The 20983-nt window shown below is 32.2% G+C and overlaps 1 protein-coding gene across 15 annotated transcripts in view; it reads left to right on the forward strand.

Moving 5' to 3' along the window:
* EndoA (SH3 domain containing GRB2 like, endophilin-A) overlaps positions 1-20983 on the forward strand; it is a 478525-nt gene that overhangs the window by 300644 nt on the left and 156898 nt on the right. For all 15 annotated transcript variants that reach the window (XM_075361486.1, XM_075361385.1, XM_075361481.1 and 12 more), the window contains exons 3-4: positions 5383-5451; positions 20105-20321. In XM_075361486.1, coding sequence (XP_075217601.1) covers positions 5383-5451; positions 20105-20321 — 286 coding nt within the window. The remainder of the gene's footprint in view (positions 1-5382; positions 5452-20104; positions 20322-20983) is intronic.

Below are 20983 nucleotides of genomic sequence, written 5' to 3' on the forward strand. Positions count from 1 at the left end.
TACTAGATCGTGAATTTCCGGTGTTCTGTGGTGGTCGAGTTTCAATTAGCCACACACCTCAGGAGTGGTTGACCTGAGACTGTACAAGACAACACTTCATTTACATTCATACATGTCACCCTAATTCATCCTCTGAAGTAATACCTTTCGATGGTTCCGGAGCCTAAACAGAAAAGAAAGAAAGAAAATGTTTCGAAAATTCTCGGATCTGACAGAAAATTTTCAGATATCCTTTATATTTTCCATCTTCATCACACGTTGCTGTTCGGTATATTTAAACCGATGACTTTCCAAATTTTAAATTTTCTCATTATTATGCGATTTTTCCAGCTCTTCAAAATAAACGATTGGCTCAAATTTGACTTTATCGTTTTAAGTAAATCTACGTCCAGCGAGCGATTTCTTCAGGTTTGGGAACAGGAAATAATCGTTATAAGTCAAATTCGACGGATTCGGCGCATGTAGAAGCAATTCGAAGCCTGAAATTTTGAAGGAAAACCCGTAACCGTGTTTTGAAGCTTAGTATCTTCGTAAGAACACTTCTTTTTTGGCTGAGAATCCCAAAGAAACAGTAGCCATGACCTTTTCTGCAGATGGAAGCGTTTTCCGTTTCTTTCGGGCCTTGTTACTTATTTCCAACCATTATTTGGACTGTTGTTTGGTCTCTGACGTGTAACGGTGAATCCATGTTTTGACTAATGTTATAAACTTCGAAGAAACACAGTGGAATCACGGTTAAATAAATCTAACGATCCTTGAGAAATTTATAATCGAATGGTAACAACGCGGCACCGATCGAGTTTAAAAGCTTTTTCGTGTCAGAATATATCTTGTAAAGACACGTCCTATCGAAATCTTTGCGATTTCGTCATGTACGTGTACCTTCAGTCGGCAATCATTTAATACGGCATTGGGAATTTTTACGACAGTTAGATCGGTCATACTGGTATCCGAACATTTATCATCTGGAATAAATGTACGGCCACGTTTAAATTCAGCATACACATAAACCTTTTACTTCCTTGTACGAAGTAAAGAAATTATTGTAAACTCAAAAAATTTCGGTAACCAACTGCCTATGAATTTCAGCCGGCTTAACGTTTTTTGATGGTTTAAAAAATGTATGATTCCACGTGTTTCATAGTCGGCGGCAACATCGATTTTACTATGAATTTTATAACGTAATAACTCATACTTAATCAAAGATAATACGATGCGACAACTTACAGACAACAATGCATTGTGTACATTACTAGCGTGCCCATGAACGACACATGTTCGCCAACCTTAAGGTGAGAAACTTCCCAGCGGTCTTTACTTTAGAGATATCCCTCGTATATTCTCAACAGTTTCGGATCATTTATTAATTCATGGTTTGGACGTTGCAATAAATTATAAATTACATTAACAACTGTAAATAGTTTATAATTCATTATAAATGTACCCTTCAAATTGTTGAAAATCAATTTTTTTTTAAATTTCAGCATAAGGGTATTTTTTTAAAAAGTTGAAACGTAGTAACACATCATAAATTATGTTTCAGAATATGGAACAATGTTTATTCTACATATTTAAATGATTTTGAGCTACAAAACAGTTACATATATAATTTTAACAATTTTTTTTCCATAAGGAGTTATTAAGAGTTGAAACGTTTCATTAAATCATAAATTATATTATACACAGTAAAGGGATTATGTTAATTCTTTATAAATGCACTATTCAAACATTTCAAATTGTTAAAAATTAAATTTTTTCGTAATTTAATCATAAGGGGTGGTTTTTTAAGGGTTGAAACTTAGTAAAACATCATAAATTATATTCCACAACATAAATTAATGTTTATTCTACGTATTTAAACATGATTTCAGTATGTGAAACGTTTAAATCTATGTTTTTTAATTTTTTTTTACAAGGGATAGTTTTCACCCCCAAAAAACAAAAAGCACACATTAGGAACATATAAATTTTGAAGAAGAGAATATGTTACAATTTTTTCATTAACTACAAATTTTCATGAAAATCGATGTTGTCCGAAAGAATTCGTGAGATAATATTCTATTTTTACCGTTTAACACTGGACTGTTATGATGATAATCTTGTACAATATGAGATTGCAGTTTTATTGGTGATTTTTAATAAAAATTTTCAAATTAAAAATTATTATTACAATAGCAATATATTTATTTTTATATAACTACATTGTTTGCATGTTAAACACAATTTTCTTAAATTAGAATTGAAATAATTTAATTTATTCACGATAATATTGAAATATAGGGTGTCTTTTTATTATTATGACATTGTGCAATATTTAAATAAAGTAATTCTATATATAACAATATTGTAATACAATAAATCTTTTAGCTGTCGCTTTGTGACGTTATAGTATAATAGTAGAAAGGTAGAATTCTACATTATAATTTTCCCCCCCTATTTTTTTATAACTGTGATTTATAGTGAACAATTTGTTGGATATTAAGTTATATTATTTTTAAACTATTGATTGTAATTTAGTTCAACGAAACCTTCTTTAGTTTGAGAAAAAATAATTTTCTAATAAATCACGTACACAAAACAAACCATGTTTTTTTTTTTTGTAAACAAACCATGTACAAAAAATCAAAGCATTTCGTTTTTACATTATTTCATTAAGAATTCTTTAAACAATGATGAATTTTGAGATGGATTTCGTAAGAAAGCTACCAATGGAAACCATGATATCCACCGTGGTATCCATGTAATGGATACCATGATTTGACTTTCGGAAAATCTCGACATATCTTCGCGTTTCACATCCCCCAGACCCCAAAACCACTATCATTTCAAATGTTTATATTTTTCACTTTCTTGTGAACACGATAACTGCCGTAATTTTACACCAATCACTTTCAAATTCTTATATAAAATATAACGACCCAAAATCTTGGTTGAGTTCGTTAATGGACAAAATCAGATTATGGGGGTGGAAATGGGGCTCTTTCGAAAAAAAAACAAAATATCGCTATAACTTTCCTACTAAGGCAAATATCGAATTCATTTAAAGATCCTACTATTCTTTGGATAAGGGTCTAAATTTTATCTAAGTAAAGTTTTTTGATATCACCAACCATTGGCCCAAAGGGGTGGAAAAAATTGGTTTCGAAGACAAAAAATATCATACCTCCCTTAATAGGCACAGTATCGAATCGGTTTAAAGTGGTCATTAGTCTAAACTTTACCAAAAATTTTTGTTTGAATTTTGATATGATCAACCCTTACGGCAAGGGATGATAAAAAGAAACAGAAAAAACAAAATATCGCTATAACTTTATTATTAAGTAAAATATCGAATTCGTTTAAAAATCCTACTACTCTTTGGATAAGGGCTTAAATTTTATCAAAATAAAGTTTTGTGATATTACCAACCATTGGCCCAGGGAGGTGGAAAAAATGGGGTTTCGAAGAAAATACCTCCCTTAATAGGCACAACATCGAATCAGTTTAAAGTGGTCATTAGTCCTCTAAACATTACCTATCACTTTTTTCTGAAACAGTTTTTTATGTGACCAACCCATACGGAAAGGGATGACCAAAACAAAAAACAGAAAAAACAAAACATCGCTATAACTTTATTATTAAGTAAAACATCGAATTCGTTTAAAGTTCCTACTATTCTTTGGATAAAGACCTAAGACTTATGTAAGTAAACTTTTGATGTAACCAATCATTGGCCTAGGGGGTGGAAAGAATGGGATTTCGAAGACAAATAAAATCATACTTCCCTTAATAGGCACAGGCGGTTTAAAGTGGACGTTAGTCCTCTACACATCACCTAAAAATGTTGTCTGAAACAATTTTTAGTATTACCAACCCTTAAGGCAAGGGATGACCAAAATGTTGCAAGGGATGACCAATATGGAGTTTGTCGTATGCTAAACATGTGAAACATTTTTTCACATTCAACCATTGTCGTATTGAGTAAATTTAAAGTTTTTCTTAACTTTAATGTGGAAATCTTTTTTATCCCCTACTCAGCACCGTGAAATCTACCTCCGCCTTCCGGCGTGCCGTAAGGGATTTTTTATTTATATTTTTATACGAGGGATTCCTTTTAAGTTTTTAATAAAACAATGAAAGAAAGAACATTTTTTGGTACAAATCGTTGTATTGTTTCTCTAAATATTCGCCTTTATAATTTATATACCATTTTGCTTGTGTTCGAACCAATTCCCGAAAAACGATTTCTACTCTAAAATTGGTACCTCAAAAATATGGTTTTGGAAGGATTCACCTTCCAAAACATGGCTTTTCAGCGATGAAAATCGCTGTCCACGTATTTTTTGTTTGACATTCGGGGGAAAAAGTCGGTAGGCGATAAATCTATTGAATACAAGCAATGAGATATTAATTCAATGTTTTTTTCTCTGTCAAATATTCAATTTGACGTGCTGTGTGAAACTGGCATTGTCATGATGAAGGATAATTCGTCGTTTTTGGTTGTTTTTCCTTGGTTGATGACTTCTTTCAAATAAATTGTTGCACAATACCTTTGTTCTTCGATCATTTAAAGCAATGATTGTTGTATGTCCAGTATAACATAAGAAACAAGTAATCATTTCATTGAAATTGTTTCGCGAATCAACCATTTTTGTTGCATTCGGTTCACCTTGGAACACCCAACCAGTTTACTGTTGCTTGGTTTCCAGCTTGTACGATTATAATTCAAGTTTTCTCACTTATAGCGATGTTCACGGATTTTGCATTTCCTGGATCGAATTTTTGAGCGTTTCCTTACACAGATTGACACGAGCCTGATTTTGAAATTCGGTCAAATTATACCCAATCCATCGGGAATAAATCGTTTTCACACCTAAATGTTAAAGCAAAACCGAATGTACAGTCTTTGGAATGCCTAAGGACGCCTCTACCTCACGGCAAATCACATGCCCTTCCTCTTCGATCATGTTGCGTACATCATTGGTGTTTTTTGGAACAGCAATCGATTTTGGTCGACCTTCACGATATTCATCGCTGACGTAAATACGACCACGATGAAATTCTGCAAACCGATTGTAAATAGTCTTTTCTGATTGTGATACATTACCAATAGTTGAACTAAGCGATTCGAAGCGTTTTCGTGGAAGCGTTTTAGCCCTCACTAAAATCGTAAAAAATCATCAACGTTAAAAATCGATTAACAAATAGTCGAGTTATGGCAGAAAATTGATGTTTTAATTTTGTATCTGTTTTCATTTCCTCCACTTTACGTTTAATTTGATTAAATATAAATTGCCTTTATTTATTTTTAATTCTAGTATTGTAAATTAGTATAGTAATAGTAAAGCATAATTTCAAGATTTTTATATTTATCTTTTAGCTAATGTTATTTTTTTGTTTCAGTATATGACAGAGAAGATGGGTGGAGCTGAAGGAACAAAACTTGATGTCGATTTTGTGGATATGGAAAGGGTAAGTTAATGAAATCTCAACTTTTTGTAATGTTAATTTTAAAGAATATTATATTCATTGAAATTAATTTTATAGAATGTTAATTCATATTATCCTAAAACGTTTGGGCAATTTTTTATGTTTTTATTACTGGTTTTTGCCATCTTGAAATTGAAAAAAGCTGTTGATCTTAGCACATACGAGGTCCTTAAATAAAGTAATGAGACTGGTTTAAAAAACTTTTTATTTAAAATCCAATTTTACATGGAATTTTATCACCTTCGAAATAGTTTCCTTGAGAAGCCACACAAGCTTCATAGCAGTGTTCAAACTCAGTAACCGGGTGATCGGTTACATTTTTTTTTTTTTTTTTTTGTGTTTTCTACTGTTCCTAAATGGTGTTCTTTGAGGTGTTTTTTTAAACTAGGAACAGAAAAAAGACACAGGGACTTAAGTCAGGTAAATAAGGTAGTTGAGTAAATAAGGTTTCTTTGCCAAAAACTCGTTAATTGAGAATGTAGTGTGATAAGGTGCATTGCCATGATGCAGCATCTAGTTGTCTTTGATGGCTGGTCTCATGTGGGCATCACTTTTCTGCAGACCTTCAAGAATTTCTTGGTAAACATATTGATTTACAGTCGTATTGATTTACAGTATTGTAAATCAATAGTATTTACAGTCGTATTGTATTGATTACAGTAGTAGGCAAAAACTCGTTATGGACAATCCCATTACTATCGAAGAAACAAATTATAATGGTTTTGATTTTTAATTTGCACATTTTTGCTTTTCTGGGACATGGTGAGTTTGAAGTGTGCCATTCCTTGCTCTGGCGTTTTGTTTCTGGTTTGTACGCAAATACTCTTATCCAAGATTCATCACCAGTAATAACATTTTTTTTAGAAAATCAGGACTAGTTTCAATTTTCCCTAAAATTCATGGCAAACTTCCACCCTGTTGTTTTTCTGTTCAACAGTGAGGTTTTCTGGGACCAATTTTGCACAAACGTTTTTCATGTCCAATTTGTTTGTCAAAATTTGATGACTGTGGTACAGTTCAAATTCGATTGTTCTGCAGTCATGCTGACAGTTAATCACTGATCGTACCGTATCAAGTCTCTGATTCGCTCAACATTGTCGTCACATTTTGACATTCATGGTCTTTCAGAGCGTGGATCGTCTGCAACTGATTCCAGTCATTTGAAAATGCTTTAAACCAGTTAAAAACTTAGACTCAGGACAGAGCATCATCTCCATACGTCCTTTCAATTTTGAAAAAGTTTCAATAGCATTCTCACAGAGTTTAACACAAAAATTTATTGCACAATGTTGCTCATAATTGTTTTCACTCATTTTTGTAACACATAAAAAAAACTAATTTCATGAAGAGTTTGTTTATGTCTAATGTAGCAACAATAAACTTTTTCAGCATCATGAATCAAATCAAAATCATACTAATTTGTTTTTTTGATAGTAATGGTATTGTCTATAAGGAGTTTTTGCCTACAGGACAGACTGTAAATCAATATGTTTACCAAGAAATTCTTGAAAGAATGTGGAAAGGTGTTGCCTGTGTGAGACCAGCCATCAAAGACAACTAACTGGATGTTACATCATGACAATGGATCTTGTCACACTGCTGTCTCAATTAATGAGTTTTTGGCAAAGAAAAACATTCCTGTAGTTCCTCAACCACCTTATTCATCTGATTTAAGTCTCTGCGACTTTTTCCTGTTCCCGATTTTAATAATACACCTCAAAGGACACTATTTTGGAACAGTAGAAAACATTTTAAAAAAATGTAACCAACTATCTGAAGGATATTTTGGTTTCTAAATTTCAACACTGCTATGAAGAGTGGGAAAACAGTTTGAAGTGTTGTGTGGCTTCCCAAGGGAACTATTTCAAAGGTGATAGGAGTCCATGTATAAAAAGGATAGGACTGTAAATAAAAAGTTTTTCTGAACCAGTCTCATTCTTTATTTACAGACCTCGTATTCTGAATACGAGCCATATCAGTATATAAATACAATTTTTTTAAATATCTCAACTCCAGCGCCACCTACCGGATCCATTTTTTTTCAAAAATATTTATTTTCATTTAACTAATATATATATGTAATATTTAATATGATTAAATATGTTGGACCATAAATGCAATTTTTCCAAATATCTCGACTCCAGCATCAAGGGTCCATATTTTGTAGAGGTATTTCTTTCCATATAAGTAACACATATTCTGATTATGAGCCAAATCGGACCATAAATACAATTTTTCAAAATATCTTGACCCCAGCACCTCCTAGCGGTCCAAACTAATTCAGAAACCTTCACAGGCGTGTGCATAACAACTCGCCCATTCACTCGAATGAATGGTATAGGAACAACGCATATAGGACAAACAAACATATATATCTATAAGATATTAACTGATGTTATGAGATGCTCTTTCTTTCTAAAAAATTTTGTGACTTAATATTTGTTGGCTTAGAGTTTTACTGCTGTTATTTTTAGTTTACTAAAAGTGGAAGATAAAAAGGAAAGGAGTTAGTGAAGCAATAAAAATTGGCGCAGATATACATTTTTACTTTGTCTTACGAGAATTATTGAGCCAGCAGAACAATTGCGGATACCAGTCACTTCAAGAAGGGAGAAATTTCTTTTTTATTTTGCAGTTATGTCCAGGAATAAACTTTTTGTCAAAATATATCAGGGAATTTTTTTAAACTTGTAATTTATTATTATTATTATTATTGTATTACTGTACAATATAACTGGGTCAAGTTGTTTCCAACTACATACTTAAATGTTTTTTAATAAAACATTTATGGGAAATATTTGCAAACAGAGTGAATTTCACCCTTTTCCTCTCCTTCTTTAATGATTGTATCATGCTATAGACTCATTTCTGAAATAAAAAGTAAAAAATTAATGTTATTTTAATTTTCATAATTTTATTTCTTTTTTCCATTTTGTTAAAACATCGAGGTTGTTTTTACTGGACCATTTTGTTATATTCATGCCATTTAAGTATCAGAAATTATCGTATACTTTAATAATGGATTTTAGACTATTTCTTTAAAAAAAAAAAATTAATTTCATTGCAGTTCCTTGTGATTAGGAATCATGGAATCTGAGTAGTTTATCTTTAATGGTAAATGTACATTTAATGTATCTTTAATGGTAAATAATGCACAATTGACTAAAAGTATTGTGCATCATTTCACTAGAATGTTTTCATGATAAAATTATACCATAAATACAGTTAAAAATTGTATTTAATTTTAATGGGAAATGGATAACTGTATATAAAAGTAGATAGTGGTAGTTTACTGGTAGTAGTGGTAGTAAGTAAGTAGGGGTAGTTTAAAGTGGTACTCATCACCTGCCATTTTTTTAATTTTATTGCTTCGTGCTAGAGTAATAGTGTTTCTATTTATCATACAGTAAGTTGTGGTTTTATATTCTGGACATGCTGCAATTTTTTTTTCACATGCTGCAATTCATAAATAAAAAAATATTTTAAATATAAGTGGGTCTCGGCCTGTAATTACTTTATTGAATGAATAAATAAAATTTTATTATCAGCAGTTGTAAAACTATTTTGGTAGATTTTGCGTGCAATCTACAATTTTTTTTTTTTCAATTTTTTGTTTGATATACTTAATCTTTGGTTTTGTTTTATGGTATTATTATAATTTTAACATGTTTAAATCTTGAGTTATCTCCATTTTGTTGGTAATATTTGTCTACTCTTACACTTATTGCCATCTTATAATTTCATTCTCTTATAGATTAACTGGCCATGAATAGAGTCATGGGTATGGTCATATCTCCAGTTATCTTTTTTATTTTTTACTTTATTTGCCTAAACTTCTTTGTTTCATAATTCATCTTGAATTCTTTTCATTTTTTATTTGACTATTGCATTTCTTTCAATATTTTTCTGTACCACCACAATTTAATAAATATTCTATTCTGTTTTCCTTTCTTTCCTGTTGTTTTTGCTTTGCGCTATAAAACAATTTATTCTATATAAATGTTTTCAAGAATTTACTTTTTTATTCCTAAATGTTAAGTGATATCATTAACGTATGGTACACACACACACACACACACACACACACACACACACACACACACACATCATACAAAATTCTCTTACATACTAAGAAATTAACTGGTCTACTAATCCTAGATAATATTTCATCCCCACCCTTGTTGTAATAGAGATCCCCCTACTCATACCTGTCTCATCTTATATTCAGATAATTATCTCTTTATAATAGTAATAATAATAATAATAATCTTTATTCCACAAAATAAACAGATTACAAATGAAAATAAAATAATTTTCAGTTATAAATTCCTAATTAAGCTTATTAGACATACAACCAAATAATACAAAGTAATAAACGTAAACAATTATTACATAAGCTTGTGGAACTATGTATCCCCTATAGTAATAACTGTATTGGAGGATACCATCGATTATTTTTCAATGAGTTAAATAGTAAACTAACCATTTATTGAATAATGTGGATTTCCAAGTTGGATTTCAAAATTAATTACATTGAAATTAATCAATTACTAATTACAAGTTTTGCAGTACTAAAATTTCAGCTAGTGACAAAATTATATATATATGCATACAGATTAAATAACTCAGAACCATAAATACAATACAAGAATGCAGTGATAAAATTGAAAATTAAATTATTACTAGATAAAATTGAAAGAAATATAATTATAACAAAAATAAAGATAATAAAAATATGAAACTTTTAGTCATCGATACCACCCAGAATCATAGGCCAATCAATTAAAAAAAACTTTCTACATCTTCAGTTGACAATAGCGAATCATAAATTGATAGTGAAAACCTAGAGTCTTCTATGGATTTAAATTCCCTTGTTAAGTGATTAAATGTTTTTGGATCTAAGTATGAATAAAAGTGTTCCAATAATTCAATTCTTGGCCTAGGAGGAACTACTCTATTCCTTCGCCACAAAGGCCTCGTAACCAAAGTACCAAGGATTCTATCTTGTTTACAGCTTTCATTATAAATCATTAGTATTCTGTAGAAATTCATATGATGCAGTGGCAAGATCTTAAGGACTTTGAATAATGGGAAGGATTCATGTCGTCTACTTTTACCCAATATTATACGTACTACATGCTTCTGGGCAATATGAACAGATCTAGAATATGTATATAACCTGATTGCTTTTTCCTATGTATTGAAACCTTTAAAATGAATTTTTTTTTTGTCTTCAGTCATTTGACTGGTTTGATACAGCACTCTAAGATTCCCTATCTAGTGCTAGTCATTTCATTTCAGTATACCCCCTTCATCCTACGTCCTACAACCCTAACAATTTGTTTTACATATTCCAAACGTTGCCTGCCTGCACAATTTTTTCCTTCTACCTGTCCCTCCAGAATTAAAGTGACTATTCCAGGATGCCTTAATATGTGGCATATAAGTCTGTCTCTTCTTTTAACTGTATTTTTCCAAAAGCTTCTTTCTTCATTGATTTGCCACAACACCTCTTCTTCATTTGTCACTTTATCCACCTGTCTGATTTTTAACATTCTCCTATAGCACCACATTTCAAAAGCTTCTAATCTTTTCTTCTCAGGTACCCTGATCATCCAAGTTTCACTTCCATATAAAGCGACGCTCCAAACATATACTTTCAAAAATCTTTTCCTGATGTTTAAATTAATTTTTGATGTAAACAAATTATATTTCTGACTGAAGGCCCATTTTGGCTATTCAGCATTTTACATCGCTCCTGCTTCGTCCATCTTTAGTAATTCTACTTCCCAAATTCTTGTGTAGGACTTCTTCCATGCTGCTCATTGTTTCTTCTAAATCTTTCTTACTCTCGGCTAGAATTACTATATCATCAGAAAATTGCAGCATCTTTATCTTTTCACCTTGTACTGTTACTCTGTACCTAAATTGTTCTTTCGACATTGTTAACTGCTAGTTCTATATAAAGATTAAAAAGTAACGAGGATAGGGAACATCCTTGTCAGACTCCCTTTCCTTATTACAGCTTCTTTCTTATGTTCATCAATTATTACTGTTGCTGTTTGTTTCCTGTAAATGTTAGCAATCGTTCTTCTATCTCTGTATTTGAAACCTAATTTTTTATAAATGCTGAACATTTTATTCCATTCTATGTTATCGAATGCTTTTTCTAGGCCTATAAATGCCAAGTATGTTGGTTTGTTTTTCTTTACTCTTCCTTCTACTATTAATCTGAGGCCTGAAATTACTTCCCTTGTCCCTATACTTTTTCTGAAACCAAATTGGTCTTCTCCTAACACTTCTTCCATTCAATTCTTTTGTATAGAATTCTAGTTAAGATTTTTGATGCATGGCTAGTTAAGCTAATTGTTCTGTATTCTTCACATTTGTCTTCTCCTGCTTTCTTTGGTATCATGACTATAACACTCTTTTTGAAGTCACTCTGTTTTTGAAGTCTGATGGAACTTTCCTTTTTCATAAATATTACACACCAGTTTGAATAATCTATCAGTTGCTTCATCACCTGCACTGCGCAGTAATTCTACAGGTATTCAGTCTCTTCCAGTAGTCATTCAAATCTTTTAATTCTCTCTTAAATTCAGATCTCAGTATTGCTTCTCCCCTTTCATCCTGTTTTTCCTCTATAACACCATTTTCTAATTAATTTCTCCATATAACTCTTCAATATATTCCATCCACCTATCGAGTTTGCCTTTCGTATTATAAATCGGTGTACGATCTTTAACACATTATTAGATTTTAACTTATGTACCGCAAAATTTTCCTTAACTTTACAACGCATATATTTTTCTCAAAAATTACAAAAGACTTGTTCTGAGGCAGGTCTCTTGTACCATGTCTCATTATCTTTTATTCCCAGCTAAACTTATGGGTTCTTTATAGTTCTAATATTTTTTAAAGACAGTTTATTAATTTTTATTCTTTTCTATGTTATCTTTTATTGATATTTCCATCAACATTTCAGTTATTCCTGATGTCTTCATCAATTTACTATTCTGGATTTTTTTTTTTTTTTTTACTAATATTAACTCGCTCTTGGACTATGTTTGTGAGATTCATGGTACAGAACCTTTCAGTTGAATTTTGAAGCACTTTCACATATCCATTTGCTCTGAAATTTTGCATACAAGTTTGCTCCTGATGACAACACATTTTAGCAACATCTCCAAGACGCTGTCTCCAAGTTGCTAAGTGAAAAAAAATGCCTCTTGAACTTATGCAACCTCGTTTACATGCATATTTTCATAGTGAAAATTATTTTCTTATTGAAAGATAAACTAACCTATTTCTGTAATTTTGGGCCTTAAATTCGCACACGTTTGAAATACCATTATTTTACCAAAACGTAGGGCCCTACCTACTATAGCAATCGACTGGAGCGGGTTAAATGATAACATGGTATTAGTTTTATAAACAAGTGAGAGAAATATTTGGGTATATAGTTGCTACTAGAAATTCTGTATAGTAGCTACCAACGTTTTGGGAAAATTTTGTACTTTTTTAATCGGATCGGAATGTTCGGACGAAAATCGCAATTATTTCGAAAACGGGTCAGTCCTAGCGCTCTGAAAACTTTTTTCGACTCCCTCAATGATACCTCATCCGCTCCCCCGTCGAATAATAATATTTTCAAGTGCCCCGCCGTTCGGAAATTATGGTGAGGGTGCCACCGTAATATCTCGGCAACCGCTCGTCCGATTTACACGATTCAAACGGCGTATGTATCTGCAGGTGTTTAACGCATCGGGTACACTCTCGATCGACCGGAACTTGGTTATTCGGAAATCAAATCGTTTAGCCTTACGTTTTGATTTCACTCGCCCACCGTAAAACGTACCGATCTGATCTTTCACTTCTTCTTTTACTTCAAGTGGCATTTCCTTTCAGGAGGTTTGCAATCATCATCTCTACTTTGATCTTTGAATAGGCAGATCGAAACAGTTCAGAGAACATTGCACTGAACCATTCCCTCAGATTGCACAACCATGAAATTCTGCGCCTCCCAATGTTATGCCTGCCCACTATCTTCCCCTGCAAGATCAACTGGAGCAACTCGAACTTCTTTCCCTTCGTTATGTGACCTAGATATTGTAATTTTCCTATTTGTACTGTAGACGTAATCTCGAGTTGTTTATTCATACTGTCCAGTACCTTGATGTTTGACACCTTATCCTTCCAAGATATCCTTAGCATGCATCTATAGCACCACATTTCAAAGGCCACCAACTTTTTCATGGTGTAGATTTTTCAATTCCATGCCTCCATTCCATATAGCAGCACAGAAAACATAACATTTTACCATTTTAGCCTGCAGATATAATCTGACCTGCCAATCACACAAGAAAGTATGCATTTTGAGAAATGCACTTCTAGCCATTTCTGTCTGTGTTTTAATTTCCAGTGTCTGGTCCATGTTGTTGATTATGCATGTACCAAAATATTTGTATTTAGTTGTTCTTTAAATTATCACATTGTCGATGTATAACTCTTGGCTTGCCATTTGTGATCTAGTTATCACCATGTACCTTGTCTTCTTGAAGTTCATTCTAAGGCTGTATTGTATACTAGCATCTTTAATATTTTGAACTGTTCTCTGTAGTTCACTCAAATCTCCGTTATGACGACAGTGTCATCCACATACCTCAAATTACTTATTGGCCGACCACTTACTATAACACCAGCTTCATCTTCATTTAGAGCTTCCTTGAATATCGCTTCGAAATACAGGTTAAATAGCATGGTGGATAAAATGCATCCTTGCCTTACTCCCCTTTGTATTTAATTTGTAACGTCATCTACTTGAATGGTAGCTGTTTGATACTGTATTTTTTTTTGTCTTCAGTCATTTGACTGGTTTGATGTAGCTTTCCAAGATTCCTTAACAATTTGTTTTACATATTGCCAATGTTGCCTGCCTGCACAATTTTTTCCTTCTACCTGACCCTCCAATATTAAAGCGACTATTCCAGGATGCCTTAATATGTGGCCTTTAAATCTGTCTCTTCTTTTAACTATATTTTTCAAATGCTTCTTTCTTCATCAATTTGCCGCAACACCTCTTCATTTGTCACTTTATCCACCCATCTGATTTTTAACATTCACCTATAGCACCGCATTTCAAAAGCTTCTAATCTTTTCTTCTCAGATTGTCCAAGTTTCACTTCCATATAAAGCTACACTCCAAACATATACTTTCAAAAATCTTTTCCTGACATTTAAATTAATTTTTGATGTAAACAAATTATATTTCTGACTGAAGGCTCGTTTCGCCTGTGCTATTCGGCATTTTACATCACTCCTGCTTCGTCCATCTTTAGTAATTCTACTTCCCAAATAACAAAATTCTTCTACCTCCATAATCATTTCTCCTCCTATTTTCACATTCAGTGGTCCAACTTTGTTATTTCTACTACATTTCATTACTTTCGTTTTGATCTTGTTTATTTTCGTGCGCTAGTTCTTGCGTAGGACTTCATCCATGCCGTTCATTGTTCCTTCTAAATCCTTTTTACTCTCAGCTAGAATTACTACATCATCAGCAAATCGTAGCATCTTTATCTTTTCACCTTGTACTGTTACTCTATCTAAATTGTTCTTTAACATCATTAACTGCTAGTTCTATGTAAAGATTAAAAAGTAACTAGGAAAGGGAACATCCTTGTCAGACTCCCTTTCTTATTACGGCTTCTTTCTTATGCTGTTTGGTTTCTGTAAATGTTAGCAATTGTCCTTCTATTTTTGAACTTGAACCCTAATTTTTTTTAAATGCTGGACATTTTATTCCAGTCTAAGTTATCGAATGCCTTTTCTTGGTCTATATATGCCAAGTATGTTGATTTGTTTTTCTTTAATCTTCCTTCTACTATTAATCTGAGGCCTAAATTGCTTCCCTTGTCCCTATACTTTTTCTGAAATCAAATTGGTCTTCTCCTAACACTTCTTCCACTCTCCTCTCAATTCTTCTGTATAGAATTCTAGTTAAGATTTTTGATGCATGGCTAGTTAAGCTAATTGTTTTGTATTCTTTACATTTATATAATACATTTGATACTGTATTACGATTCAATAATCTGTGTATTTTGTGTGTCAATATTCCCCTGTGTAAGTAAGCTTATTAGAGTATTTTGGCGAATTTTGTCAAAAGCCTTCTCATTATCTATGAAACGGACATGCATATCCTGGTTCACATCTAGGCACCTTTGAGCTAATACATTAAAACTAAATAGTGCTTGTCTCATATCAAAACCTTTCCTAAATCCAAACTGGGTGTTACTAATAACTTCTTCCAGTTTATGGTATATTCTTTGGTGAATGACTTTCAAAAATGCTTTTAGTATATAACTCATCAAGCTAAAAGTTCAGTAATCACTACATTCTCTCACATTTGGTTTCTTTGGTAACATTATAAAAGTCGATTTTATCCATTACTTTGGTATTATTTCAGTTCTGTACACCTCATTAAAAAGGTCTACAATGTCAATTGTTCTTCATCTATTAATTTTAGGAGTTCACATGGAATTTCATCTGGCCTGACTGCTTTTCCGCTTTTCATTGTTTTTATAGCATAAACAACATCTTCTTTCATGATCTTTAGCCCCTCTGGCCCCTCTATGGCATTTTGATGTATTCTCGTACTTCTTGTATGTTGAAATAGTTCTTTTATGTAGTCCTTCCATTGTAGAATTTTCTGCACTGGTTCAATAAAGATTTTACCTCTTTTATCTTTAATAACAGCAGATTGTCTTTTTCTGGTTGTTCCTGTTAGCTGTTTAATTTCCTTATGCAATTTTTTCTTATGCATGATGAATGGCCTGAAGTGTGGGGTGCTTATGTCAAAGTAAAAATCTTTGCACTGTCCTAAAATTACTTTTTACCTTTTAGTGCATTTAATTTAAGTGTGGTATTTTAAAGTTTTTTTTTTTACTTAATTTTTATTTTCTACTTTTTAGTGCGTTTAATATAAAAGTGGTTTTTAAAAGGTTTTTTTATATGTATTTTAGCTTGATGATATTGCCACATAAGCTTGAGCTTGTGTGTGGGATATGAAAAATTGAATTTCATAGCGTATGAAAAAGTCATGCCTGACTGGGATTCAAACCTGGGACCTCTGGATGAAAGACTGAGACACTACCATTTTTTTGGATCAGAGATTGTTCTGGTTAAGCTTATATTTCTGAAATATAAGCTTATAAGCTTATAAGCTTTATTATTCAGTATATTATCAGTTTTCACCTTGTCTGTCTAATAAGTTTTCCCTGTCTCTGTTCTATAATGTCTATAATATTTGAAATGCCTTCATCCTTTCATTTTAATTTTTTTCTTATTGTTCTTATTTCACATCTATAAGGAAGTGCATCCCGTGAAGTGTATCACTTCAAGTGAAGTGATATGTTAGGTATGCACTTCTTTATGCACTTCACTTGAAGTGATATGTTGCAGATGCTCTTTGGTAAACTACCTCTTCAACTCTAGCTTACTACGTAATAATTATCTCTTTCTATTTAACAAGGGCGGGAGGTCGGCTAACAACAAAGTTTATTGAACCCTTTTGCAGGGTGGTAGAAGGGAGGTCCTACTTTAAATCCAAAATGGCAGCTTCCAACTGGCTCCCTTTTGGAGAAAGATCTTTGAGTGGTTGAAGTAGCTTATTTGTATACCTACGTTCATAGCAGCAGTAACAACTGTGTAGTAAATATTCCAATTTCATAACCAAGATGTCACAGATTTGAATCTCTGTGTGGGCCTCTTTTTGTTAAATTTTATTTTTTCATACATATACAATATTGCAGATGGGTTTTAGTAATGATAATGATGTTTTTGTAATAATAATAATCTGGAAAGAAAGAACTACATGAATTTCATGTTTTCTAATTATAATTTTACATCAGTATAACAATTATTAACCTAAAAATCTTTATGAACTTGTCAGAACCGGTGTCATGTGGGTAATGAAGAATTAACTAATAAAATAGGCAAAAAACTATATTGTTTTATAAAATGTTAAAAAATTAAAATAATTAAATTTATTTAATTTTCAATGTGTCTGTTATGATCTGTAAGAGGATAATTTTATGTGTATATATATATATATATATATATATATATAATAAAGAGACATATTTTACTTCTAAATTAAATTTCACAACATTTCACTTAGATTAGTATGTAAGAGAATTTTGTATGAATATGTATTGTCACCTGAGGAAGCTTAGAGAATTCTAAGTGAAACGTATAACTTTTTAGTTGTATAGTTAATTGGTTAACCCAAGAAATTTATAAAGGTAATATTTTTAAGTAAAATATGTATTTTTATTATATTTAATTCTATCAAATCAAGAGGAAAATAAATTACATTTAGGTTAATATTCACATATTTATATACACAGTAAATTAAAACAAATTAAATCAAAAAATTGAATATAAGTGTTGAATATATGACCTGTTTTAAATTTGAAACACACATCGTGGAATGTAGCAACAGGTTATGTAAAATATAGTAAAAATTAAACATTTTTATAAATCTGTTATAACTTTAAGCCTAATCTTATATAAACCCTTATATTAATTTGTGGCAACTGCCTACTTGTCAGCAATTTTGAATTTCAATTTGATTGTACAATTAATATAGATACATAATTTTAATAACTAAAATAAATTAGGGTAAATAGAGCATAAACTCAGTTGTAAGCTGATGTAAACCTTTTTTTTTAGCTAATTATTGATTACCGACATATCAGATTAGAAACTAATCTAAGAAGGTTGAATACACCAAGAAATGCAACTTTCATTAGTTTTGTACAGTGTCATTATTCTAGAAGTAAATGTGTATTCTAGACCTGATGTAATATATACGAGGTCTGTAAATAAAGTAATGAGACTGGTTCAGAAAAACTTTTTATTTACAATCCAATTATGCATGGATGACTCTATCATCTTCTAAATAGTTCCCTGAGGAAGCCACGCAAAACTTTGAATGATTTTCCCACTCTTCATAGCAGTGTTGGAACTCAAAAACTGGAATATCCAACAGATGGTAGGTTACATTTTTTTAAATATTTTCTACTGTTCTAAAGTGGCATCCTTTGAGGTGTTTATTAAAGTTGGGAACAGGAAAAAGTCACAGGGAATCAAATCAGATGAATAATATGGTTCAGGAACTACAGGAATGTTTTTCTATGCCCAAAACTCATTAATTGAGAGTGCAGTTTGACAAGGTGCATTGTCATGACCCAACATCTAGTTATCTTTGATGGCTGGTCTCATGTGGGCAACTCTATTCCGCAGTCTTTCAAGAATTTCTCTGTAAACATATTGATTTACAGTCTGTCCTGTAGGCAAAAACTTCTTACAAACAATGCCATTACTATCAAAAAAAAAAAAGCAAGGTTTTGAGTTTTGATTTGTTCATTTTTGATTTTTTGGTAAATGTTGAGTTTGAAGTGTGCCACTCCTTGCTCTGGCGTTTGGTTTCTGGGTTCTCAAATACCCAAGATTCATCACCAGTAATAACATTAATTAGAAAATCAGGATCAGTTTCAATTCGCCCTAGATCACGGCACATTTCCACCGTTGTTTTTTTTTCAAGTGAGGTTTTTTGGGACCAATTTTGTACAAAAGTTTTTCATGTACAATTCGTTTGTCAAAATTTGACGGACTGTGTTACAGTTCAAATTCAATTATTCTGCAATCATTCTGATAGTTAGTTGCTGATTGTACCATATGAAGTCTCTGATTCGCTCAACATTGTCGTCACTTTTTGATGTTAACAGTCTTCCAGAGCATGGATCATCCACAACTGAGCTGAAAATGCTTTAAATCGCCTAAAAACTTGGGCTCATGACATAGAATCATCTCCATACGCCCTTTTCAATTTTGAAAAGGTTTTAGTAGATTCACATCTAGTTTAACACAAAACTTGGTTGCACAATGTTGCTCATAATTAGTATCACTCATTTTTGTAACGCACAACAAAAACTCTTTTCACGAAAAATTTGTTTGTCTCACGTGGCAACAATAGACAAAAAATATTAATACCTAATATAAATCAGCTGTTCATATAGCGATATGTTTAGTAGTAACTTTACAGTGTTGCCACTTTGGTTGCCAAAAAAAAAACTAATGTCGTTACTTTTTTTAGAGACCTTGTAGTATAGTATTGTATCTTCAACACATTATGTTTAAATCGGCTTCCTAACGTTTGCTAATTGGATTTCTAAGATTATGTGTGTTTCATTTAAAGAGTAATTATTATAAGATCTTCATGAAGATTTAGATTATTCTAACTGTAGAATTTAGTTATTTTATACCACACTATTGTTATATTGTTTTGGACGTCCATCTTTTACTAATTAGGTACATAAATCTTTTATGAAGCTGTTTTTTAAAAAAGTCTTTGTTAGGAATTTAGATTAAAAAAACTTGCGTCATCTACTTTAATAGAATTATAATTTTATTAAGCTTCATCATGTATTTGTATTATATTTGTTTAATTCTATTCCTTGATGATAACAGTATAATTAGAATTTATATCCTTTTTATGTGCAACTGATATTATTTGATATATAATTTTTCTTTTATTTTTAATGAAGTCATGATTATTTATTTTATCTTATAGAAAACAGATGTGACATATGAACTAGTAGATGAACTACAATTAAAAACAAAAGAATTTCTGCAACCAAATCCGACTGCAAGAGCGAAGATGGCAGCTGTAAAAGGCATTTCCAAATTAAGTGGACAAGCAAAAGCGTCCACATATCCTCAGCCGGAAGGGATACTTGGTGACTGTTTAACAACATATGGGAAAAAGCTTGGGGATGATAGCATGTTTGGTAAATATGAAATATTTACTCTTTCTTGTTATTATAATTTATTTAATTTTTTTAATTTTTATTGGCATCGACTGCTAGGGTCATTAGCCCTCGTCACATTCTTAAAAAGAGGTTAGTATCACCATCAGGGTCGTCATATGTAAGGGTGTAAAGGGCCCTTACATTTTATTTAAAAGCACAAACTACACAAAAGCTTTAAAACACAACAACAAAAACAACACTTATGGGGTGTAAAAGGCCCCGATCTTAAAATTTGAGATAAAATTCTCAAAGAACATGAAAGTAAGAATATAAGTCTGTACAATACCATTTTATTCTACCTGTCTCGTTTATTAATTAATTTTAGCACCTTCGGGGCGACCAGAACTGCCGTTAAGCTGTGTATCAGTCGTCCCGGGTTGCCGTGGCAGTTGACTCCCCCTTATAAGCAGTCCTGTAGGACGTAACCCATCGGGGTCCTCCCAGCGTCATAAGAGCAATCTGACCACCTGTTCAGGACGGCCAAAAAGCCCCTCAGCAGGGAGGCTGCCCTTCCTGGTCCTGACGTACTGGGCTACAGGCATGCATTGCGCTTACCCATAGCCTCGCGCCCACAGTCCACCCTTGAGGGTCGCCCATGCCATCATTGGACACACCCCGACTCCCTGCTCTTGCATGAAGGC

The sequence above is a fragment of the Lycorma delicatula genome, chromosome 1, assembly GCF_047948215.1.
Source record: "Lycorma delicatula isolate Av1 chromosome 1, ASM4794821v1, whole genome shotgun sequence".
In the NCBI taxonomy this organism is placed as follows: Eukaryota; Metazoa; Arthropoda; class Insecta; order Hemiptera; family Fulgoridae; genus Lycorma; species Lycorma delicatula.